This window comes from Macrobrachium nipponense, chromosome 18 (assembly GCF_015104395.2).
Source record: "Macrobrachium nipponense isolate FS-2020 chromosome 18, ASM1510439v2, whole genome shotgun sequence".
Lineage (NCBI taxonomy): Eukaryota > Metazoa > Arthropoda > Malacostraca > Decapoda > Palaemonidae > Macrobrachium > Macrobrachium nipponense.
Window position 1 is genome coordinate 78268750 of NC_087211.1, and position 26586 is coordinate 78295335.

General features: G+C 34.3%; 1 protein-coding gene across 29 annotated transcripts in view; it reads left to right on the forward strand.

Annotated features, from left to right (window-relative positions):
* Nucleotides 1-26586, forward strand: part of LOC135197228 (calcium/calmodulin-dependent protein kinase type II alpha chain-like) — a 751907-nt gene that overhangs the window by 470655 nt on the left and 254666 nt on the right. For 20 of the 29 annotated variants that reach the window (XR_010310583.1, XM_064224289.1, XM_064224294.1 and 17 more), the window contains one exon: nucleotides 8684-8744. Coding sequence is in view for 28 of the 29 variants with exons in the window: in XM_064224289.1 (XP_064080359.1) it covers nucleotides 8684-8744 (61 nt within the window). In the remaining variant the exon portion in view is untranslated. Of the gene's footprint in view, nucleotides 1-7890; nucleotides 7937-8683; nucleotides 8745-26586 lie in introns of all 29 variants that reach the window. The other 9 variants (XM_064224286.1, XM_064224293.1, XM_064224305.1 and 6 more) reach the window with 2 other exon arrangements.

Below are 26586 nucleotides of genomic sequence, written 5' to 3' on the forward strand. Positions count from 1 at the left end.
CTGTTTTTTCATGGAGGTAATATCATTCTTGATCTTTAGCTATTCTGGATATGATTCCATAAAAATAGAATTTAGGTTAACTGCTAATCCATGAGAGCCAACACTTAGGAGCAGTCAAAACAGCACACACTCTTTTGACTCGATATCTGAAATAGCATGGATTTCTGTTCTCTCCCTCGAAGCTGATGATTCGAACTTTCTTGTTACTTAATGGCATTTTGATTAATGTGCTTTGGTTTTTTTAAATCCTTTCAACATTAATCCTTAGTGAACTGATACCCTTATATGAGTAATAATAAAAGGTTTTAAGTGGTGGATAGATTACCTTCTGGCGAGTATCAATATTATGCGCCATCGATTTGGAGAAATTGGGCAGGATAGAAGTTCCATTACTTCAATAGCCCATGAATTTACTAATGGCAACTTTTAGACCAGCTTAGCTCGGCGATTCTAGGCATCTTATCAGTCAGTTGTGTACGTGACTTCAAGGGGCCATGGAGTGTGTGTCTTTCTCCCTCACATGACATCTTTTTATATATTTGCTTATAAATATACCCAAGGGTTGCTGTTGGGTTCCAGCAATGTAGACATGCTCCTCATTGGTTTCATGCATTATTGTAAAGAATATTTTTTCTCATCTATGAAGGCTATATTTTACTTCTATCCTTGGACATGAGTTAGATCAGGTGCTTCAAGTCTCACATTTTGTCACCATTGCAACTGAGGTTAGTGAGGTCATAATAACTTTGGCCAACAAACTATAAATTTTATAATGTGGCAAGAAGGCATCTTTTGGAGATTTATATTTTCATCTTCAGAGATTTTTATAGCTTCTTTACAGTAGCTGCTGTCTTAATACTTCACGTACTTAGGGAAGATGGAAAATGTTTGTTGTGGATAAAGGTCAAATAATTTTTATCATCAGCTCTCAGAATGGTTTCAGTAAGGAAGGGGACTGTAAGTATGTCTGTGATCCTTAACCATTGATATTGACAGTCAGGTGCAGAGTTCCTGAAGTGGAATTAGCTTTTTGCTGAAGTGATGTACATTTAAGCATCTTGAGTCATAACAGACTCAGTGATTAGTGTCAACAAAAGAAAAAAATAAAGAAAAATTGGTTGCAAACTAACTGACCACTCGGGCAAATTTTGAAACCACAAACCATCAGGTTGAGATCTATATGTGGGCTAGTAGGAGAGGCTGGTCCTTATTCTCCTAAATTATCAGGATCTTAGTAGTGATGACGGATGTTTTTAGGGAATCAGAAATTGTTGTTAACCCTTACTGGACAGTTAAATATATTGATATGCAGTTCCTCAGGCCGGGTAAACTTTGAGGTCGGCCAATATATGAAAAAACACATCAATGGAAAGAGAAAAATATGCAAATGCACATGGTGAAATAACAAATTCTTTAAGATTTTCCCTACCTCCCATGAGAAGTTGAAAATGACTGTTTACAACCCCTTGCAGGGCCTTATTTGCAAGACAATCATAAATTTTACCAACTTATATATTTTTTCTAATAAATAAACTTATTTTATTTTTTAAAATTATAATTACAGCTCACACAATATCAAAACCAATAAGAAATAAAATCAGTAACAAATTCTTAGCATATTTGTTGAAAAATATTTACGTAAATTTACCGATAATGGAGATTCAGTAACTTTTTTTTACTTTTACATATTTTTTCTAATATTTCTTTGCACTTTTCTCTATAAAATTACATTTACAACTGACATACTAGTGTAAAAGACAAGAACAAGAAACAACAGCAACCCCATGGTATATTTATGAGCATGTGAGAGAGAGACGCAGAACATTCTCCCTTCAAGTCACAAGCACTGAAGTCCTGAGATGCCCGCACTCGTGATTTTAGCCAGTGTAAAAGTTGCCATTAGTGAATTTATGAGCTATAAGAGTATTGACACCTCTTTCCCGCCCAATTCTTAATAAATTAATGGTGCATAATATTGTTTATCCACAAGATCAATCCATCCACCACCCCAAACCTGTTATTACTACTCCCGAGAATCAATCCGTCCATTAAGGGTTAAGGCATTTCTAATTGTGTTTATAACCCTGAAAGTTATTCAGGATTAAGTAGAGTACAGACAGATATAATGTTAGGGCAACCTTTTGCAGACTAGCATAGTCATTGTGAGCTCCAACATCGAAGAGGAATAAATAGTACCAGTTTTCTTAAGATCTAGAACTTTAAGAGAATAGATATTCTAGTGTGGATATTATTACCAGCTCTGTAAGACCTCCACTTACTGAAAGGAAATTCCACACCATCCATTCTATATATCTGTACATATTCTTTTTTCAAACTTGCTTTTCTAGTTATTGTTCATTTTTCTTTGTTGTACTTCTCCCTTCAGCATAGTCTGACACTTCAAGGCTTCTCCTTGAAGATGATATTTTTACCTCAGATTCAAGGTACAGAAGGTAGCCCTTACTAGAAAAAGTGGCAGTTAAGAATTTGTCTTTATCCTTACAAGGTGGACCTTTTGCCTCTGTTGGAAAATTACCTTGAAAATCTCATTGCTTGCAACTCATTAGAAAGGTCTTTTCTTGATTATCTTTGTCATACATAAAAAAAATTGATAAGGTAAGGCTTTAAGTCCTTGAGTATCTTTAGTTGTTGGAAGTAAGGCTCAAAGCAGAACCTAAGGGCCTAAGTATCAGGAGTTTTGGCAGGCACTATGCTCCTGCAAATACCACTACAACCTGTACCAAATGAAAGATGTTCTTTGTTCAAACTATTCCTCTGCAGTCATGTTTCAAGTAGATGTATAGATTGCAGTGTTTTAGTGAGTCTAGTACTTGAGGTATACCATTCATAACTGTTTCTTATGGATGACTTATATTTTCTGCCTTATCAAGTTTATATTATCTCCATGTGTAGCTTGAAGCAGTCAATAATAATGAAGTTGTCAATAATAACACTTAAGACTTGAGAGCATAAAATTTTCATGCATATTAGATATTAACTGACAGCTTTTTAGGTGCTTGGGGACAGTTATATTGATTTCAAGCCAATAAAAACTCATTAACAACTGTATGGTATTCTATAAAAATAATTTTATTTACTCAAGTTTTTCATAAAATCCCATTAAAATGCAAAGCTAAAACTGAAAATAACTCTCAGAAAACCAGAGAATTATAAATTTCATACCTTATATCACAGATGTGCCATTCACTCTGTCTGGAAGAATGGGATATCCAGTACATAGTTGCTCCAATGATGTTAGTTATTGTGCCACTTTGTATAAAAACAGTTAATCAATTATTGTCATGTCTTATTATAAAAACAGTTAATAAATTTTCCAACAATGGCAGTTTCCTTATGCTGTGATATAGGTTGTTAAGAGTATAGTACATATTGCAAATTTAGTCCAGAATAATCCAGTGTCTCTTATTGATAGATGGAATAATTTTTTATATTTTATTCAAGAATGAAAGTTTATTATTTATGATTTTTAACAAAAGCAGATAAGTAATATTTAAATTTAAACTGTAAAGGAAAGTATTATTTTGACAGCTCTAGTGAAATTTAAATTTAAACTGTAAAGGAAAGTATATTTTGACAACTTTTTTTGAATATGTAATATGTTTTCATGGTATCAGTATTTTTATTTCTTCTGCATTTGTTAAAATCCCTTATGGTTAACTGTAGCATGTCAATTTTATGAAGTAAGTGTCCTTAGAATATCTAAGTTTATAGAGGAATATTTACTGTTAGGTAATATTCATTGAATTTTATGTAGGATTCCTTGTGACTTAGGCTGTAGATAGCAGTATTTTTGTAAGGTTCTTCTTATTCTGAAGTTTTTAAACGTTTTAAAAGTTGGAAGGTCAGCTTTGTTGCTGTTAATGGTTACCTTTTACTTTCTTTTTTAAAGAGTGAAGTTAAGGTTTTATTTATTCTCTGGGGCTCAACAAACACAGATAATAATTGTTTCCTCTCCTTCTATTGCCTGTGAGCAAGACATAAAAGTTTGTTTTATTTTATTAGACAATTTTCCCCGATGCGGTAGTGTTACCATAAGAAATGAGAACATAACTGTTACATAGTCAATGAAATCTGTATTCTTGTATTGTCCCACAACATACGTAGATGTCTTTTCTCTAGAAAGTAATCACCTGCAGTCATTTTTTTTAAAAAGAGATCTATTTGTAGGGTGTCCCCTCATGACATGTATTGAAAACTTAGAAGTATTTTTGTGGCTGATCAGCAGTCTGCTATTGATGATTAAATTTGATGAGGTTAGGGAAGATTTATCGTTATCCAGTGCACACTTTCATGAATTTTCCACCAGATGAGACATGTGTCAGATTGTTTCATATCGTAAAAAAGATGATGATGATGGGTCAAACCCTAAACAGACACAAGCATTAACTAGGAGTTGGTATCCAACTTTTGGACTGTTAAAAAATCATCAGTTCAACTCTTGTATTTCATGAAGAATCATGAGTGTCTTAGCATTCTTGTATTGGTTTCATGCACATTATATGATACATAACTCAAATGTGTGCATCATGTAAGTGTGGTGCATGTCTTATAAGTATAGTGATGGTTTCATAAACATTTATTTTGTAAAAGTAACTGAAATGTTTATATATTATTTTACCAAATTTTTATTAAATTGCTTGTGTTTTTTCAAGTGCAAAAATAAATTAAAATGACATTGAGCTATAATTTGATTGCTCTATCAGGTTATAAGATCAACATTCTCTCTCTCTCTCTCTCTCTCTCTCTCTCTCTCTCTCTCTCTCTCTCTCTCTCTCTCTCTCTCTCTCTCTCTCTCTCTCTCTCTCTCTCTCTCTCTCTCTCTCCCCATCAGTATCTGCCAATTTACATATAGATTTTTCAGTACACATGTATCCACCTTTTGGTGAGTTGAATAGTTATCTAGGCTACTCTGAGCACAGTCATAATGTCATGATGCATCTTTTCACTACATTGGCAACTTGAGTTAAAGTGTACTACTCATATTCTGACAAACCATTATTGAATTGTACAGTTACCATACCAGTATCGTAGCACTGTACTGATATTGTACTACATTGTATTAGCATATATAACAAAACTGATATCATGATGCAAATACAATGTAGTACAATATCAGTACATTGTATTAGCATATACATATAACAAAACTGATATCATGATGCTCTCTGCAGACTGACTTGCTTGTGACTTGCTATAATTTTTAGGTCCTCAATATCATGAGTGTGTACTGTGCATAATTAGGTAGTAATAGGAAGAAAATTATTTGAAGATCTGTATAAGAATATAGGGCAATTTCCTACACATCTCTGCCTTGAGAATACTTGGAAGGCCAGCTTTCAGCAGTTCATCCAATTCAGTTTGCTGTTCTGATTGAATATAGAAAATTTTGGTGAAATTTTTAAAAGTAAGACCATTTAATATTTAAAGTTTTCAGTCTTCTGTATTTCTACAAAATCTTCCATTATATGTACTTGAAGAATGTCATTTAGTTTTTTCTCTCAGATTACCCAATTTTCAGTATCATTGTTTCTATAAATGTTAAATGGTTGAACTTTTTATTGAGTTTCTACAAAATTTTGTGCTGACAAGATTAGGGTTAACTTACTCATACATTGTATTTAAAAAGAATTGGTATTACGTATTCTTCGGATTTTATAAATGGACAAAAAAGCAATGTTACGTCTGTTATATAGATTACACAGTGCGTACTAATTTTTTTCCTTTGTTGGCAGTGTAAATTTCTATACAGTCATGTAACCATTTTATTTTCATATTGTACTTTCAAATCAGTTTTGTGGCTCAGAAATGAAATCACTGAAGAAAAATATTTCAAGTTAATTTGGGTTAAATTACAAGGGCCATAGTACCCCAGAGGATAAGGTAATTAAAAGAAGTATACAGTAGTTCAAAACCAATTCTGAGCATCTTATTAGGAAGTTGAACTCAACATCTCATCATTTTAGGTCGTATTTATTAAAAGTATAGGATGTTTTTTTGTTTTTTTTAGAGCCTTGCCTATATATACTGAGGTTTTACGGAGGTTAGATATATTTAAAGCTTTTCTTCTTCTTGAAGTCATCATTTAAGAAAAGCAACTGAGTTTAGTAATGTTTTGCTATAGAAGCTTGTTGGAATTCCTGTTTAGTCTATCATTGCTCTATCTTTAGTAGGTATTTTTTCTGATAAATATTTAAAGCGGCACTAACTGTTAGCAAGCCATGATAGAATTACAGATTTTATCTTTGTGTTTTTCATCACGTGAGATAAGTTTTTGTGTTCCTAATGCTAGCATATTTTTGTTGTCTGTCAGTTTCTTCAGTACACTATTCCTTTTGATCTAATGCTTGTATTCTCCCTAAGAGGGCACAGAATGTTTCAGAAATATGAAGTTTTGGAAAAGCAAATACTGTAATTTGATTTATTAAATTGTTCATTTATATATTTCAAGCTTATGTCTAATAAAAAAGTCATTTACAACTAGTATTCAGATTTTCACTGCATTACATTTTATTCAGTTTTTTGTGGGTGTCAAGTGAAGCAAAACTAATCTATTCATATTATCACTGACGTTCATTTTATTCAGTCCAAACGTATATCAAGTGAAACATAACCCTATGTTTTATAACACTTTTTCAATTAAGAATCTTCCTGTCAAAATAACCAATTTCAGAAATGTTGGATTTCAGAGGCTCACTGAATTCAGTTTTAAATGTTCACATTTTAACTAGTTGTTCTGGACAGTGTCAGTTTGCAGTTTTGCTTTCTGCCATTGTTGTCGATTGGAGCATAAACTATCACAGTACATACTCCTTAAATTGATCAGATTTCTTTTACAAACAGGATGTGGGACAAAATATTCATTTAACAAGGTAGATACCCTGATGTTATAAAAAGGACACTGGGAAAAAGCAAAATATGTTCATCATTAATCATTCTGTCCACTAAAGAAGTTTTAATTTAGTGTAGTAATTTGTTTTAGAATAATGTCTGTGATTCCCTTTTAAATATACTGTAATAAGTAACTCACAGTACTGGTTGAATGTTTAGGGAGTTTTTGTTAATGGTTATTTTTACTTACTTATACATATGTATGAAAAATAGACATTGGTGTGAGTATGTAACAGAGGTTTTAAAGCTATGGATGCAATATCATGTGTCATATTTAGTTTGAAAATGAAAGCAGTCTTTGTTTATTTCACATGAGAAACAAAGCTCTTTAATGGCATATTGGAGCTCATGTTAATAAACCTTTAAACAATACAAGTCTCAGCAGGGAAGGAAGGAGAGGACATTACATCATGTGTTTAGGGGTAGCATTTTTTAGAATTTGTGTGTGTTTTTTTATATATCCCAGGAAATAGCCTTTGACAAGTATACTTCCCAAGTGGAACACAAATCTAGCTCAGTTTTAGTCAAACTTTAGGAATATGGATTTTGTGTCAGTTATGATGCTGTATTTTGATGGAGTTAATATGAATTGCCTTTAAATAGATAGTCATTAATATTTTCTTTACTAAAAAGGAACAAAATATTACTGTAAAGGGTGACTTACAAACCAAATTTTTTTTACTTATTAATTTCAATGAATATATTTGATACTTTAGATTCAATGTGTATTGCTACTGGTGTGCTTTAAAAGTGAAATTCTTGACATGACATCATAATAGCAGCTAAATTATTTATTGGGGATACTCGAAAACTGTATTATGCCATGTCTGAGAATTGCAGCAACAGTAATGCTATGATTGGCTCGCTCTCAGTCTGTCTCTCTCCATCCTTTCCAATAGCTCTCCTTTGCCTTCATCTCCTATATCTTGCTTTTCTTGCCCCTGTAACTGTGGTTCATATTCTGGTGTGGCCTCATTACAGGGCGCCATCCTGACGACCATGCTTGCCACTGCGTGCAACTTCTCTAGTAAGTCTGTGAGAATGCTTGTATCAGATTTTCCAAGTTTGTATCTTTATTAATGTTGCTCCAATTTTCCCGTTTCCTTAACTACTTTAACATTTTACAAGACCATTCTTTACCTCTCCCGTTACTGGGATTACAGGCTGCTGCTGGATCTACGCTTATGTAGTTATCTGTTTGATTGCGAAGGATTGAACAGATGAAATTGATTGAATATTAAACTTGCATATCAATAGTTCTTAGGGATTGTTTTTATTCTGATATGCAGAGTTAATATTCAGGATTGGCTTATCCTATGTCGTATTTTGTTACATATCACGGTTTGTCTTTTATCTTTACTACTTTTTTAACACGTGTGATGCTTTATTTTGTTCGACTGACTATATCTGCTCCATTGGCGTTCTTGGGTACCTGGTATTCAGCCAACATTGACCTAACCTGCATCCTTTATCCAGTTCCTGGTAAGCTTTATCCATGATATCCTCTTCATATCTACATTGCTGATTTGATACTCTACTTTTCTCTTGCTTGCTTCAGAATCTACTTTATTCCTGTTTTTTTTTAACTCATTTTTTTCTTTACGGTAATATCCTGTTATCCCTCTCAACAACTTGTTGCTCTGTGTCTTCTCTTTTAGATACCTTTGAGATTGTGATGCTTATCCCCATCACTACTTCCAGTATCTTTTTCTCCTCTCCTTCTTCCAACCTCCCATTCCTGTCCAAGCCCTTACTGTTGGTTGCCGTGTTGCAGGGTGCGATCCTGACGACAATGCTGGCGACCCGCAACTTCTCCAGTAAGTACGAGGCACAGGGTAAGTGGACATCCTATCTTGACAGCAGTGAAACCCTACCAACCCTCTCTAAAATTGGTGCTCCTGGTTCCCCTTGCCCAGTAGAAGGTTAACAGTTAATTCAGTCTTCTTGCCAAGAGTAAGTTCACTTAATAATAATATCAGTAACTTGGCATTCTTAGAAAAGTGAAATGTGGCACATATGCATAGAAATATGTTTTGGGTTCCTTTTCTTCTAAAAAATTTCATGTGAATGCCTAGGATATTCTCATTAGAACTTCTGATATTGTTGCACTGGAACAGTGAAAAATTAATTTGTTTACCTGTTTCAAGCCAAGACATATTTGATTTTATTTTAGTTTTGCTCTGTGCCTTATCTGGTATGAAAGGGGAGTTAAGAGCTAAAGAATAGCACTCCATGTTTAAGATTTATTTTGCACTCCTTTGGATCATGGTATCTGTGATACGTATTATGAATTATCAGTGTATCTGCCCTAATGGCTTTTGGTCATCCTATTCATCATCATAAACTATGTCGTAGAAAGTAGATGACAGCCGTCTGTTCAGGCTTTCATTGCATTGTCATTACCTAGGAACATAGATGTATATGTTGTGCAAAACTGTAATTTCAGGAAACGATATAGATCTCATCTCATACTAGACATTGCAGAAACAAGCCTGAATGAATGGGACATATGTTTCAGTTAGTGTTTTGGTGTGATTAATTGTCAGTGCATAAAATGGGTACAGTTTTCAGTTTGAGAGATGAGCCATTGTGCTTTCTATTAGTATGACAAGAGATAGCACACCAATTGCTGGGGCAGAATAGCAGCTGTACAGAGTAAACAGAAATATAGCTGGTAGAGACTGTTAAATGTTGTGTTTAATAGTATTTGGTATTCATTCTTGTGCTTGAAAACTTATGGTTTGATTATTATGGTGCAGTTCATTCTGTAACACTTAAAAAGTTAACGTATGTAGTTGAATAATGTTCTCTAGCAATAGAAGGGTATTTCTGCACCATTGTAGAGTTGTTAGTTGATAACTGTACATAGTTATTGGCTGCTCTGCCATAGCAGATACACTGCAAATATATCTGTTGTCTGTATTGTACTATATTATTGTATTTTCAAGTGTGATTGAAATTTTGTTGTGGATGGATACATTGTTTAGGTTGCATGACATAATACCAGTGACTATTGACCTCTTACGAAGAATCTAACCCTTCAGTGCACAATTCTTGATTCATGCACTATTTCATCGCATTTTAATCATGTGCTTGTTCTTTACACTGATAGAAATGAATCTTTCTAGTACATATAAAGAAAAATTAAACTTAATTTAATGGGATCCATTGGCATGGATAAGTGGAAATTTTAAATAATAATGATTATTTTTGAGATAATTTACAGAGTGCTCATTTCTACTTAGGAAATCATTCATTTGTTTATTTCACCAGCACACCAAATTTTTATGACCAAGTGACATTAATATGAAGTTTATCATGATATTAAAGGTAGCATAAAATTTTTCTTTGACATTTAGTGGAAGAGATACAAAAGTTTCAATTTCATAAGTTAAAGTTAATCTCAGACTGTAAGCCATTAAATATATAGAAATCATACACTGTGGTTTGAACTCTTAAATTGAATAAACTTCTTTAATATAGAAGAACAGTTTATCATAAATTCTTTTATACTATTAGAAATGGCCACTTTATTGCCCCATATTAGATTAAATTTTGCTAATAAAGTAGCACAGTATTTTGATGCTTGGCCTAACTTCAGTTGCATTTATTGAAATGTTGGTACACATTTATATTAGATTTTATTGATCATCGTTGTTATATTTTCAAATGTCACATCATTTGTTACTGCATTTGGATATTCCATGAAATAGAATCACATTTGTTTTGCTGAGAGTATTGCCTATCAACTAGATTAATGATCCCATCTAAGACACTTTTAATTTTTAGTTTTGTTTAGCTCATCTGTGTGTAGAATTAGATTTTTATTTAACTGTTGTTGTAGTGTAGCAAAAACATGTAGCTTAAATCATCACTACTTAATTTTGTGGGCTGTAATCTCAAGTCTATGTTTTGTGTAATTTTGTTCTATCTAGTTATTATTCTTTTCAGTCGTACGCAGCCTGTAGATTACATTGTGTATTTTATATGGCCAAATCTTGGTATAATTTTAAGTTTTGTTTTGTTTTATAGATTACTTTATAAAGTTAACAGTTTTATATTCTGTATGAGAAATATTTTTCGTGGTATTTTGTGTCATTTGCCTTTATTGAGATGTGTTTTTATTTGAAGCACTTCACTAAACAAGTGAAACACACTTTCATTTTACTTAGGTTTTTTAACATATTAGATTTTTAGATACAACATTAACACCCTGTTTTAGACTTGTCTTTTCAGGATATGAATAGTCAAAAGTTACATTTGCATTTATGGTGATATAAAATAACTAAATAAAAATTGGATTGTCTTCAGTGTTTGTATTTTTTAAATGCATTATTTTTTGCTACTTTTGTGAATCTCAATTTTAATTGTAAGTACAATAGTACAAAATCAAGCCCAGTGGTTTTGATATTTTATTTTCATCCCATTTTAAACTTAGGATTTCAACTACAATCCATACATTATGCAGCAATTGTGACTAATGACTTATATATCATGTAAATGCAATCTTGGTCTTACTTTTTATTTTTATGACATCAGTTTGATTTAAAATTTTAACTTATGAAATGCCACAAATATAATGAAGCACTCACCAGAATGTTTTGCCTTGAATTTTTCCATATATTCTAGTGATACTCTTCAGAAATGGTTTTAGAAATAGGGTGGAACACTGGTATTGTCATGCTTTTTATTGTGTCTGATATGGTTTGTGTGTGACAATGTTGAAATATTCATGACATACATCATTAGATTAGTATTGTATTTACCAACTGTATGACTTGTTAAGTCAGCAAGTTTACCAATTGTAATATACTGTACAAAGTGTACGTACTGTGTATTTTGGGATTACATTGAATATGATGACCTTAAGCAGTCCATTTAGATTATACTACTATATTGTAAATAAGAGTGCAGGAGTGCCATTATTCTAGGGTGATACTGCAGTCTATGAAGGAATGTCCACTATATCCATTAAGTTGGTGTTGTTTGCGTGTAAAAAACATATCATTGGCGTTTGCTACTCGAGGTTATTTCATGTACCGTATGTGTATTTATTAGGTTAATTATTTGAACGTATGTAATTGCTATCTGAGATAGTACACATTGCTTGAAATGTGTAATTTATATATATACTGTTGTTGAAATGCTTTTTAAGTTTTGCACAAAGCCAATCAGACAATTATACAGCGCATATTTTATATTAACCAAGATTTAAGTATAGACGAAATAAAAGTGATGAATATTATTGAATGAAATAAACAGCAAAATATCCCATTACCACTGTATTGGGATATTAAATTTTAGACATCACCTTGGTATTTGAAATATATAAAGTACCCCCAGTGCTGTGGTTGTTGTTGATTAATATTGCCATCTTTCTGTAAAAGTAAAAGAAAATTGTTGCACTTTTTAATGCTGATGGAAATTTTCATTTCAAGTACAGATGTCATGTATTGGTTACAGTAAGAGGTTTGTGATACACATTTGTCTATAATCATTACCTCAATTGTTTTTACTTGCCTCTTGCCATAAAAAAAGATAATATTAACAATAAAACCAGTAAAAACAATAGCAGACATAACAATTAAAGGCAACATGTTTTATAATATTTATTATTCCATATATTGTATATGAACTGATGGTTTTTTGACCGGAAGTGAGTTGCATGTAGAAATTGTTTTTATGTTTTATCAGAAACCAGCAATCACTACAAAAGCATTAATTGCACTGAATACCATACCTATAATCACAAAATAAGGTAGTTATTAACTTTGGAATATATCTTGCTGAAATAGCCAACGCCACTGGTATATTTATTCATAATTGGGTGAGGACTGTAAGTCTGGGTTATTGCCTGCCATCAAATACGTATCAAGTTTTTTTTAATATATATACTGTATATGGTGTTGAATTACTGTTTCCCTAGAATACAAGGGTGGTAGTCTGCAAGCAGATACCAAGAGCATCAGGTCTTGTGTTCAAGGGATCCTTAGAAATCTTCAAAAAAATATATAACGAAGGAATCCTTTGAGGAGATAAGCAAACTTCACTGCATTGTTTGATGTTATGCTGTGGTTTGAAGTAATTCCAGGCATTTACTAGTGATTTGGCCTCTCCCACTTTAACAGGTTTTCAGTGGGATGTGTTCTATGATTTATAATTCGTTGAAATGAACTTTTTTTTTTTCATAACATAGTCTAGTAAATTAGAAGGTAGTATGGAGTTCATTTGCAAGAGATAACTAGTATGTAGAATGTTTATTTTTATATTATGAAGAAGTACAGCTATTTTATCGAGGGATATATTATGCACATGCATATTTATTTATTGTCCAAGTGTGTGGCCATGAAATTTATGATTTTCTTAGATAAAATTTGTTAACAGTATATAAATTAGTATTTTGCCCGTTCACAAGTTATTTTGATCAGAATTTTAGTTTGATAGTGTTAACTTAAACATATAGCCATATGAAATTTTAAAAAATTTTAAACCGACAATAAATTAGACTTCGGAGTTGCTTTATATCACAAACAGACATCATACATGATATCAGTGGAGGTATTCTGAAAACTGTGAAGTCATTTATAAGATAGGCAAAGCCAGAAAAGGTTTGAAGTGATGCCTGTGATAATCCTGATCCTCTTGTTTCTAGTTGTATGAGTTTCAGCATCCAAAACTATATGGTCGCCTTGCTATTTTTGTTCTTTGCTTGGCCATGGGAAAATCTTGACTTTCAAGTGAACCTTTTATGAGTGATGATTTTGTTGTTTGTTTACATGTATATGCAGTTGTTGGCAAATTCCTAATTTAGTGTAATCTTAGCATGAAACTTTTTTCGTCTCTAGGATTTGAACATAACTTTTTGGTGAAGGCCTAAAATCTAGTTATTTGGCCATCAAATTAGTGAGAGCAGTGTATATTGAAGTTTTATTTTATACTGAAAACTTATTATTCTCATTTTAAAATGGTGTACTAAATATAGCACTGAAGATATATGTAGCAAATATGCCAAAATGTTTCTCAGCTCTTATGGAATATTTATATTTTGTCATAATACATTGACTGTATTATGACAAAGTAATGTACATTCATCACATTTGCACAAGCAGTATTTTTTGTCAGTGAACTTGAGTTGGCATGATTTAGTGCTTATTTCCTGCATCAGGTGTGCAATTGATTATCCCTAATATTTGTAAAGTGCTCAAGTACTTATGCTCAATTTTCACTGACTTACACTCCAGTGGTATGTCAGTTAAAATTGAGCCCAAGACCATTATTTTTATTTGTGTACTGTAGATTGTACATGATTAGAGTAGCAGGCAGTGCACATTGAAGGTCGTTCAGATCCTACCTGAGTCAGATGAAAATTTCAGGTTGGGATTATATACTGAATGTATGGTATTTGCCACTATAGAATATATGAGTACGTATATGTAAACAATCAGTCATGTATGCATTGAAAATCAAGTTTTGCATATATCATTATTTGGGAATTATGCAGTTTGTTATGGCTATAGTAATCAGGGGATTGCAGATTAATCTAGTGCCCATTGAAGATTATAAAATAATATTTATAGTTATGAAGTTCTTAATATTAAGTGCTGTTTCTTGTTTCTTTATATGCATCCTTTTTTGTTAGAGTTTTGTGACTTGATAGGAATTTGGATATCTTGACATAGTATTTTCAGGATGGCTGTATGCTTAAGTGTAACATACAGCCTGCTCATTATCTTAGGGATTTTTAGTCTCAAGCTTTTTTTTTTCAGAACCAAGTACTACGTACTGTAATTAAAACAAGGAAATTTAATAAAACTATATAAGTTATGAGGGAAGGTGAAATTATCTAGGTTGCAGTTTTATTGAAAATGGGTTGATTATAGTTACTCTCTATCTGGTTCTAATTTATTTAGGGAATCTACTTTTAGTATCATGGTACAGACTTTTGTAGATGGTGTAGCAGTATGTACAGGTAACTACTATTGTAAAGCAATGTTTGTTCACTTATATAGATTTGGTATAACAGACTGTTTATTTCTTCATTTTGTGTGTGCGTGTATGTGTATGTGGGGTGAAGTCAATGATGACTTAGATATTTTCATGAAAAACTTGAGCATTCTTCAAGTGACAGCACACCTCTCTGCTGCGTTACATAGGATTTATCAGACATTGATTTTAGAAGTGCATATGCTTTATAGATATACTTTGTACTTATTTCATCAGTCATGGAATTTGTTCTTGCTTCTCCAGCCATGGAAAAACTTAAATTCAGGTCACCAACACACTTTATATGCTTATCAAATAGTGTATCAGTTAAAATGTATTTCTTAAATCAGGAAAAAATTGTAAAATAAGATTTTGGAAATTTTCACTTTAACATTGAGTTCACTTGTAGTTACAAATCACCAATGAGTTTAGCAGATTTTGTTCTACTGTAGTTAATTTAAGAGAAATGTTTTCCATGATATTTTCTTGGATGCTAATTCCTCAGCAAGATTTCAAAAGACAGTTATGTAAAATATTCAATTTCAGAGACTGATATTTACCTTGTATGACCAATCCCTAAGAAGCTTTTTTATTAAGTTTAGCTGATAAATAGGAGTGTTTGAAAGAGAAACAAGTTAACAGTTCTGTGATTCTGAGAATTTTGATGTCAAAATAAGTCGTACTCTTTGGGATGAATGGCACACCTTATATTTAGATTTTGTTGTAAATATTAATATGGTATGCTAGACTAATGGAGTTTAGTTTGTTTTAAGTTCATCATTCACTAGGCTCTTTTTTTTTTTTATTTGTAGGAGAAACTAATGGTAATAAAAAGCGAATACTGTATTTTCATTAAATTTATTTTCTTATGTCAGAAATTATAGGAAACTAATTGGGAATAATAGATGTCCATAACACTAATGCTGTTAGGAGCTAAGAAGAGCATGTGAAAGGTTGCTACAGCTGTTTATGGTTGTACTAGATTTTGAAAACTCATCATAAAACTGGAAATTGAGTTGTTATTATGATGGATAAAATTTTATTCAAGTTCATCTTATTTGTAATAGATTAGAATGAACTCTTTACATTATAGTATATTACATGAAATATGTAAAGCTTAGGGCATGTGAAACTGGAATTTTTGCATTTTTCTGATGTCTTGAGTACTACAATTAACATAGAGTGAGAGCCAACCATAAACAGAAATTTCATTTCCTGGACTACAGGTATTGTACTTTTCATCTCGTATTAATTTTTTTTTCATATATTGATAAGTCATGGGTAGGTTGCAAAGATACTTTTTTTACCCTTTCTTGGTTTTTAGGACTCAGCTTTTTCTTTTTACGTGGGATTCATTGGTGTTTTTTTAGTGGTACTATTGCTGTTGTCAATACTTATTTTGTTTTTGTTTTTAAATGTGGTATATAGAATAAAGTTACTTAATTTCCTTGTGTTAATGAAAATACATTGAATAAGTCATCTGGAAAGGTGAGGATTTCTTTTGTGGTTTTGTGCATTTCTTTAACTTTTTTAAAGATCACTATTCTGTGTATGTTTGGAATGAAATCTTGAGCTTTTCAGTGTTGAATTGAAATATTTATTGAGTCACTTTTGCACTGTAGTTTTGGATTCATAAATATCTTTTAGGAATTGCTATAATATAAAGGTTGTTTGTAGACTGCATTTTTATCAGTGTAGCATCTTCGACAGTAATGGTACACATGTAATGATTATCAAATGCTTCATGACATGGTGACTAGTTATCAGACAGTGAATGAACTTTTCAGAGAAAGCTAGGAACTCTAACTTGCTTGGAATTGAATCGAAAGTTCTCTGTCAATTTGAAATTTTTCAGGCCAAAGGTCTGTGGCATCTCCCATGTCATGAAATGTAATTTCATGTTGCTGTCTTGCTTAAAGACTTAGCATTGTCATTTATGCTGTTCTATTCCACTAATATTAATGTCTTCTTATCCCTAGAGTTTGGCGTTGTTTTCTTTTGGAATTGCAATATATATAAGTTTGTAGTAGAAGTTATTTATCCTTCCGAAGAAGTATATATGACTATACAATAAAATTCCTTTAGTATTAACTTTAGTGTGTAAAATGTCTTTTTAAATTCAGATGCTCTTGGTTAAAATAAGGCAGTTAGTTTAATGTCCACCTTTTTAGCTTCTTGTCACTATCCCCTTTATTTGAATACTGAACTGAAATCTTATTACAGATCATTAAGTAATCCTTTGTGTTAAACTGTCAGCTGTAACTTTATGTGCAATGTGTGTTGAGGGAAAGCTGTTTTCTTTGGACTCTTGTGTTTATAATTATATTATTATTACATTATCATCTTGTACTGTAGTCTTAAGAAAAGCTTTCTCTTGACTGTAATTACATATATAGCTACACATCCAGTACTCACAGCTCTCCACTGAGAGGTAATGCATGTGAAATGCAGTTAAAGCCTTATTTTTGTTGTACCAGTACCTCATCTAAATGTGTTAAAGATTCTATCAAACTCTGAACCCAAGTAACCATTTGCTGTAGCTAGTAAAGGTTCCAGATATACAATCTAGTATGTGATCTGCAAGATTTAGTATGTACTAAATCTTCAGATTGCACAACTTAGTGTAGTATCACATTCATTCCAATAGTAGGGTTTTTTTATGCAAGTATCAATCTGCTATGTTATAAGTAAGCTATAAACTTCTGGTTATGGATGCTTTGTATCCCTCCAAATTTTGGGAACTCATAATATGGCCATTAGATAGATATATAGTATAGTAGAAGAGGGTGAATATACTTAAAAAATTTGTATGTTATTAGCTCTCTGGGCTGCACATCTAGCTCTTCTTGAATTTTATGTTTTAAAAAAAAACTCATACTTAATTTCTGCTTATTTGATCATGAATGTCAGTACTATTTACCTTTTTTCTTCTATGAATATGTCCGAAATGGTAAAGTACAGAATTCATTATTTACTTATTTTGTGTATTTTTGTGTTCTTGATTAATACCCAGCCTTTGTTTGGCATAGTCAAACAAGCCTGATTCATTTCAGTTTGTTTCTGGGGTTTTTCGAGATGTCACCAAAGAATATGGGTCATTCATACATAGATTACTATCACTACCCACAATTTGGATTTGTAATTGCGTGGCAGTAATAGAAGAACCTGTGATGCTTTCTCAGTGTGGCCTTTGAGCAAACAAGGGTCCAATTAGAGAAAATTGCAAAAGGAAAAAAACGTTTGATATTATAACAGTGGAATTGGTAGCTTATCTCTGGAGGCTTCACAGTAATTTGTGTAGGGTTGATCATGTCTTACGCAGGGAACTGAATCTATTTCATGTTTCATTCCTTAAAAAGGATGTGCTGTTTTGTGACTCCTTGTGATGAAGGTAGTGAAATTATGCTCTAGATATTTTTTCATTATTATCCTGATGATTTTTCATCAGAGGGTATTTTTCAGGAATTTTCTCATCTCTTCTCTGAATAGTAATTCAGTTTCAAATGAGCATAATTTTCTCACTTGGAAAAAAGTTGCCCCATTAGTAAATATTTGAAGCCTAAGCTTTCAGTGTTCAGTAGTACAAGGGTATGTTTTTTCATTAATTTGTGAGATTTTGTACATGGATGTTTTGTTCCCAGTGATTTACAATTTTACTACGTACTCAGTTTCACTGTGATAATTCACTGGACATCTTTGATAAATTTCTGTTAAACTGTTCAAAATTTCTAATACGTAACATTTTTCTGAAACAAATATGTTGCCTAGCTCTCTGCACACATTTCCTTGTTGGTATTGTTATTTATCCTTAAATATTGTTTACTAAGGAAAGAATCTCACAGAGGGAATTTCAGTACCTTTCTGTGCTAGATACATAATGACTCTCTACTAGTGTGTATCTTTATTCATTGAAAAAATAGTTTTAGAAGATGGAGTTGCCTTTTCAGATTTGTGTCATGTTCACCTGCTTGATGTTTTCTTAAATGAAAACTGAAAATGGGAGTGAGGTTAAATTCAAGAGGTTGGATGGCTATAGGGAAACCAAAGGGATTTGATATGTTGCATGGTAATATGCAGAAAGCAATGCAGTTATGAGCTCATGGGTTTTTTTAGTAGAAACTTTCATCCTTGTAGTGTGTCATGCATGGAATATTGAAAATGGCACACACACCTCTTCCCCCTCCTTCATGGATCCCTGAAGGTCTACTTATTCTGTCTCCCCAGAGTTGATGTTCACAGATGCATCGAGCCAAGGTTAGAGATCACAACTACTCGAATAGTAGACAAGGCTAACTGTAACTTTGCAGGACAGGAAACAGCACATCAACTAAAAGTCAACTTTTTAGCTCTCCAAGCACTTATTCATATCAAGGCAGATGAGGTAGATGTGATAACTAACAACTCAACATTGATGCCTTGCCTAAGTAATCAGGTCTGCACAATATCTGAGGCATTGGGTCACCTAACATTGGACATCACGTGGGGAGAAACAAATTATGGTGAGATTGTATCAAGGTTCATTCCAAGAAGGCACAACATAGTAGCAAACAGGCTCAGCTGGGGAAAGCAGGGTCTTTTGTCAGAACAGTTGTTGCATATCCATCAGTCATGTCCTAGAAGAGCGTTGAGTCTCCAAGAACAAGATGTTGGCATAACCATGGTACGAGTGGTTTTCCAGCCCCCTCTCCATTGTATTAGACAATCCCAGGAGGCTCCCTGCACAAAAGAAGTTACTTGCCAGCACCCCCCCTCTTTCTCTCTCTCTCTCACACAGGAACCTAGAGGTGTTGCAGTTTCATGCATGTTAAATATTCAGTAATTTTATAAGTAGAGGATTTGAACAGAAGCAGCTAAAGCCATTGCCAAAACTTGCTAGAGCTTCTACCAGCACTTTTTTACCAGGCCTAGTTCAGCCAATTTTGTAATTTTTTCGGTGAGGGTGTGTTAATGTAGTCAACTACACTATATTGTATTCCTGTACATGCAGACTCCTTCCTTCAAGAAAATAAGGAGCTGTTGGTCTTAGCCATTAAGAGCTATTGGGCTGCCTTCTTGCAAACCTTTAAGTTTTGTTGACTAGATGAGGGTTTTTTAGTAGAACCTTAGTGAGAAGGCTCGTCCAGCATTTTATGCAGGGGTTCAGGGGTCGTCTATAGGCCCTACCTAACTGGGATCGATCTCTGGTTTTGAAGAGTCTCATCAAGCGTCTGTAAGAGCCTGTGCTAGAGGTAGGTCAATAGGATTCTTGCTCTTTGTGGGAGAATCGCACGTTCTAAAACCTAGACTTGAATAGGATTGTTGTTTGCAGCTAATTTTGTGATGAAGACCCAAACTTCAGTCATTCAGAACTGTTCCAAATCACTCCGTCATTCTTCCTCCCAGCGTCCATCACTAGCAATAGAGAGAACATTGTACTGTGTCCATTAATCCATTAATGGCTGTCCATCTTTGCCATAGGAAAACCAATGATTCCAGATTTTAACCTGCAGATTCTCTCTCTCTACAGGTTAGGCTGAAAGGAAAATCTTGAATGCAGTCTCCTGGTTAAAGTAGGTCATACTCAGAGCCTATAACATGTCAGATTACCAAGTGGTGCTGGAAAGAGCTGTGTTCCACAAAACAAAAGCTTTTTACTTTTTTGAATTTTAAACAGATGTTAGATATAAATGCTGTTTTATGTACAGTTACCTGGGACTGGCAATCTACATCTGCAATCTTAGGAATTTAATGCATAAATGGAGGGATGAATATTCATTGAAACTGATAGCAGCAGCGTGCCATGTTCCACTATCTCAAGGAAGATTTAAGGGAATCGTCTAACAAATTCTCATCCCTCTCGTCTATTTGTATAAGGCATACTAGAGACAAAATTTTGGGGGTATTTCTTGCCTCTATGTCTCATATATATGTGGATATCCTCATTTTTTAAAAATCATGTAGCACTTATGAAAATACGATTTTTTTCTTTTTTTCATCTACAGGTGCTTTTCTATACTTATAATGACCCTCAAGATACCAAAATCTTTGTCTTCAATTGCTCTGTTGGATCCTTCAGGTTATTATCACTTATATATTTATAAATTTATATTTTATATATATATCTGTATATATATATATAGATATATATATATATATATATATATAGTATATATATATATATATATATATATATATATATATATATATACACACATACATACATAGTGGTCCCCGTATTCGCGGGGGATGGATACCAGACCCCCCGCAGATAGTTAGAATCTGCGAATAGTTGGAACACCTATAAAAACACTGAAAACAGCCTATTGTACCAAAGCCCCCCTGTGAATAGTTTGGAATCCCCTATAAAAAATGCTTAAATCCTCTTAATTTGATAGTTAAAACTCAAGAAAAACCCTCTAAAAATGTTTATACCTGGTTTTTTTTAATAGTTTTATCACAAAAAGTGTGTATTTTATGATGAAATTGATTAAAGAAAAACATTAATTTGTGGATATTTCTCATAGAAAAATACCATGAATAGGCGAATTTCCCACGAATAATGTGGAGAAACGTTTCAGAGTGAAATCCGCGAATGTGTCAGTCCGCGAATCCGGAGAAGGCAAATACACGGCGGTCCACTGTATATGCATATATATATATATATATATATATATATATATATATATATATATATATATATTATATATATATATATATATATATATATATAATATAATATATATATATATATATAAATATTCTCAATTGTCAGTTTCATGATTAAGTGCTCTTTTTGTGATAAAACTATAAATAAAATAGAAAACAGGGTCAGGCAGTCCCTTGGTTATCGGCGATCCGATTTTATGGCTCTTGTCTAGCGCCATAAAATGGGTGATTTATGGTGCCATAGTGGGCTGAGTTCCAGTGATCAGCGCCTTATGGCACCATAAGGCGCCAATAGTAGAGTTATGACCCCATAACATACCTGATAACTGGTTATCGATGCCATTATAGTGCTATAAATAGCTGAGTTTCATTTAATGGAGGTTTTTGCTTATCGGCACCCCCCAAGGGAACAGAACCCCTGCTGATAACCGGGGAATGCCTGTATAAGCAATTTTAGTGGGTTTTCCTTGAGTTTGAACCAACAAAATACTCCATAAAATGCGCTAGCAACCCCTCCAATGACGGGGTACCCCCTAGCCCAAGCGTCTTCCAAATCACTGCCATTTTGGACGCCTCCAACACTGGAAGAGAAGAGACTGATGAAAAAACCTCACCCTTCTCGGGAACTGAAAAAGCTCCCGAGGAAGAGGAGGCTACATTACAAATATTACCCTGGCGACCTCCCGATACTTCCATCACCGATTCGATGGAAGAAAAAGAATGAGATGCAGGGACAACGCTACTATGGGGGTTGACTACTGCAGAAGACATAACATCAGGAATAGGAGCAAAGCCCTCCCAAGTAGGAAGAGTGGAGACTTTGCGATGTTCCCTCTTACCATAAAACTTCCTCCACTGCTTGTTAGGCCATGCCCAGCTTTCCGTACAAGGATTCGTAATAGTACAAAAACTCGAACGACACCTACTGCATGTGATGTGAGGGTCGGTCTCTGCCGAAGCCAAAAAACGAGAACACGGAAACCCAGGAACTGTGGGGCACATACGCTGATGCTGAGAAGGAGTAGAAGAAGCCATAATACCAGGTAAAAAACACACACACATACCCACTAAGAGAAACGAAACAGGCAATGAACTGGGAAAAGGCCAAGAGAGGTAAACACAACTCTCGCCCAGGCGGTCAAAGAAAAGACTGGCGTAGATGAGCGGTCCTTGACCATTCTTCACCCGATATAAGCATGTGTTGCCAGATATCACAAGATTCCTTGCTTTCATCTGCTTTTTAACTGGATCCAGCTAGGCGCTAGAAGTGATCCTATTGTTAAGACCGAAGGTTTGTTCGCATATGAACAAAGGCAGTTTTAAGCATTTTTAGAGGGGTTCTAAGTATTCGCAGATTCTAGCTATTCACGGGGGGTCTGGTGCGCATCCCCCGTGAATACGGGGGTCTACTATACATACTATATACATATATACATCGAGCTACAAATGTCCAATTAGCTCTACCTCGGAATTAATATATTTTCATATATGTTAACTGAAATGGAATTTTTTAGTTGATAGTAATTTCGTCTCGTGGGTTCAAACCAGCGCCCAGAGGGCTGAGGAGAAGTTGGGACTCCAGTGACATTATCGACTCGAACAACAAGTGAGGTTATAAGTTGACACTGACTTCGACCTTACAGGTCACTGTCAAACTCTGGTATTTGTAATTAGAATCGATATCCAACCCCCTCATGTTAACAAAGTCAAACGTTCATTACCTGTCTTTGTTTAATCAATTCTATTCAATCATCTGGCTTTTGTACTGATATTTGCTGCTATAAATTCTGTGACAAACTATAGTTTATTCTGTGGTTGTGGTTATTTATATGGTTAAAAATAGCTGAGCTGTATTGACCATACCTAACTGACCGTTTATTTTATATTAATCTCTGAGGAAGGAATTTTCCTGTAAACTAATGTAAGATTGGTCACAGTCCAGGCTTGGGATCTCGCATACCCCTGTGTCTTTGGGGATTGTCTTTTTTTTGGACATTAACCAGGGATGGTCAAGGTATTTGGGTAGGTTAAAATCAAAAGGGTTAGGTTTTCCAAGGGTCTGGGTCACCGTCATAATCCTGTACAGGTGTGGGATTTTTTATTTATTTTATTGTTGTTAGGGGTCTCTCTGTTGTTGTCTTTAGGGGGTCGGTAGAAGATTACGTTTGCTTTGTGAATTGCTTTCTTAGTTATATGGTCAGGATACTTTAAAGATGAAAGCTGCTTATGAAATAGTTCAAATTCCTTATCTAGGAAATCTGGGGAACAAAGTCCTAAGGCTCTCAAGAATGGGTTGCTGACTATGCCTACCTTGATAGAAATGTCATGATAACTAAAGTAGTGAATGTATGAAAGTGAGAATGTTGATTTTCTTCATATGGTAAATTTGTATTCTGTTGTGTCTCTGATTATTAAAACATCAAGAAAAGGAATTTTGTTGTCTTAACCATTCAACTTTAAATTTGATTCTGGGCAATAATGCATTTAATTTTGAAAGGAATGCATTGAAATTGCCCCACCTATTATCCCAAAAATTGCATGTACAGATTGGCTGAAACAGGACTTAAAGGGCTACCCATGCTATACCCAAATTTTTGCTAATAGAATGACTCCCTGAATGAAAATGCATTGTTGAATACACATAATTTAACTTACTTTGTTATTTTGTCAAGAGCCAGTGGGAAATGGTCTTGATAGGGGGCAAATTTTTCCCGCAAAAACTGTAGAACGTCCTGTACTGGTACTTTTGTGAATAGGGAATCAACATCAAATCTTAAAAGTTTTGTTGTGAAGTAGTATATGTGCTTCTCTATACCACTTCATAACATAAAACTTTTAAGCCTTGATGTAAATCCCGTATTCACAAAAGTACCAGTACAGGATGTTCTACAGTTTTTGAGGGAAATATTAACCCCCTATCAAGATAATTTACCACTGGCTCTTGACTGTGCAGCCTCTCAATCCTCTAATTTAACAGATAAGAAATTTTTACATATCACACCCAATTCCATATCCAGGGCAGACCTGAGTTCCTCTTTGGAATCATGGATAGCATCTCCATGCTGGTGCTCAGTAGCAAGTGAGTCCTCCAAGGAGTTACTCTCTCATAATGTCATCCTTAATGCTGTTTACGATTTCCTTCCAGAATTCTGAAAGTACTGCAAATGGAATTTTCCCAACAAAGAAACCTACATGAACTGATTAGCCAAGGCAGCTGTATCACCATTACCTGACAGTATAGAAAGAACTACAAACTGAATATCCTATTAGGGCAGTTGTATCATCAGAGCCTGGCAGTACAGAAAGTACAGCAAGCAGAATTTTCCTGTGAGGGAAGCTTGCATGGAGCTCTAGAACCTCCCAATGATATCCTAAATGTACGAAAACTGAAGCAATAATTCCTATAAGGAATTATGTAAATAGTATTACTGTAATGTGTTTCAGACCCCCCAAAATATCAATAAATAACACATTTTACAGGGAATAAACAATTTTTCATACAGAAAACAATGAGAAATAAATATAAATGAATATGAAATGAACAATGAACATTTAACATCACTCTTACCCTTATGGAAGACTTATTAGTGTATGGAAGACAGAGAGGGAGGAGGAGAAGTTACTGTTTGGAAGGGGAATTTCCCTCCAGAAGGACTTCAGGTATCAAGAACCTATCTGGGGTTACTTATCAGTGTTTTTAGAGGCACTGTCTGAGGTTACTTTCCCACTTCATTTTTTACTGGCACTGACCGGCTTGAGAGTCATTGGACCCCTGCTGAATAACAAAACTGTCCAGAGATTTGTTTTTTTTGACGTCCCTTCAATATCTGCCTTAAATGGTACAAAGCGTTGCCATTAAACATGTTAAGAGACGTGGATTGCAAACATTTCTTTAATCAATAAAATAGGCACAGTATCCCCTCATCCTTTTCCTCCTCCTTGGATTTCTCATCTGTCGTCTGTTGCTGTTCCTGCTGAAGGTCTTGCAGCTCCTCTGTGGTTAGCTCTTCCCTGTGGGCATCCACTAACTCTTCCACATTCTCACCACTCAACATCCAAGCCCATGGACTTCCCCAGAGACGCAATAGACTCCACAACAGGCATAGGGTCACTGGAGTCAGCCTCAAACCCTTCGAAATCCTTCTCAAGGTAACACACTGGCCACAGTTTTCTCCAAGCAGAGTTCATTATCCTGGAAGTTATTCCCTGCCAAACCTTATCTATAAGACTTATGCAATTAAAGATATTGAAATGATCCTTCCATAACTCTCTTAGGGTCAATTCAGTGTCTGAGGTCACTTCAAAGCACCTTCTTGCACAGTTTCTTGAAGTTCGAGATGATTTGCTTGTCCATGGGCTGGATGAGTGGAGTGGTATTAGGGGGCAAGAACTTGACAGTGATGAATTTAAATTTGTTTAACAGCTGGTCTTCCAAGCCAGGAGGGTGGAGGAGCATTGTCCATTAAGGGGCAATTGATTTTTGTCAAGGTATTTTTTCACACTCGGGCCAAACACTTCATTTACCCACTCAATGAAAATTTGCCTCGGGACCCATGCCTTTTTATTGGCCTTCCACATCACAGGAAATTTACTCTTTATCTCATTGTTTTTCTTAAACACTCGGGGAGTTCAGAGTGATACACCAGTAGGGGTTTCACTTTAAATCCCCACTGGCATTCCCACAGACCAAGAATGTTAGCCTATCCTTCATAGGATTGTGCCCCGGCAATGAACTTTCCTCCTGCATGATATTGGTCTTTTTTTTTTCTCTCTCTCTCTCTCTCCAAAAACAGGCCTGTCTCATCACAATTGAAGACCTGTTGTGGGAGGAATCCTTCAGCCTCAAGATACTCTTTGAATTCACCAACGAACTCTTCGGCAGCATGTTTATCTGAGCTCGCAGCCTCCCCATGCGGTACGGCACTATGGATGCCCATATGATTTCTGAATTTTTCAAACCAGCCTCTGCTGGCCTTCACCAAGAGCAGCACTAGTTGTTGGCATTATCTTACTTAAATCAGCACGCAACATCCTAGCTTTCACACAAAT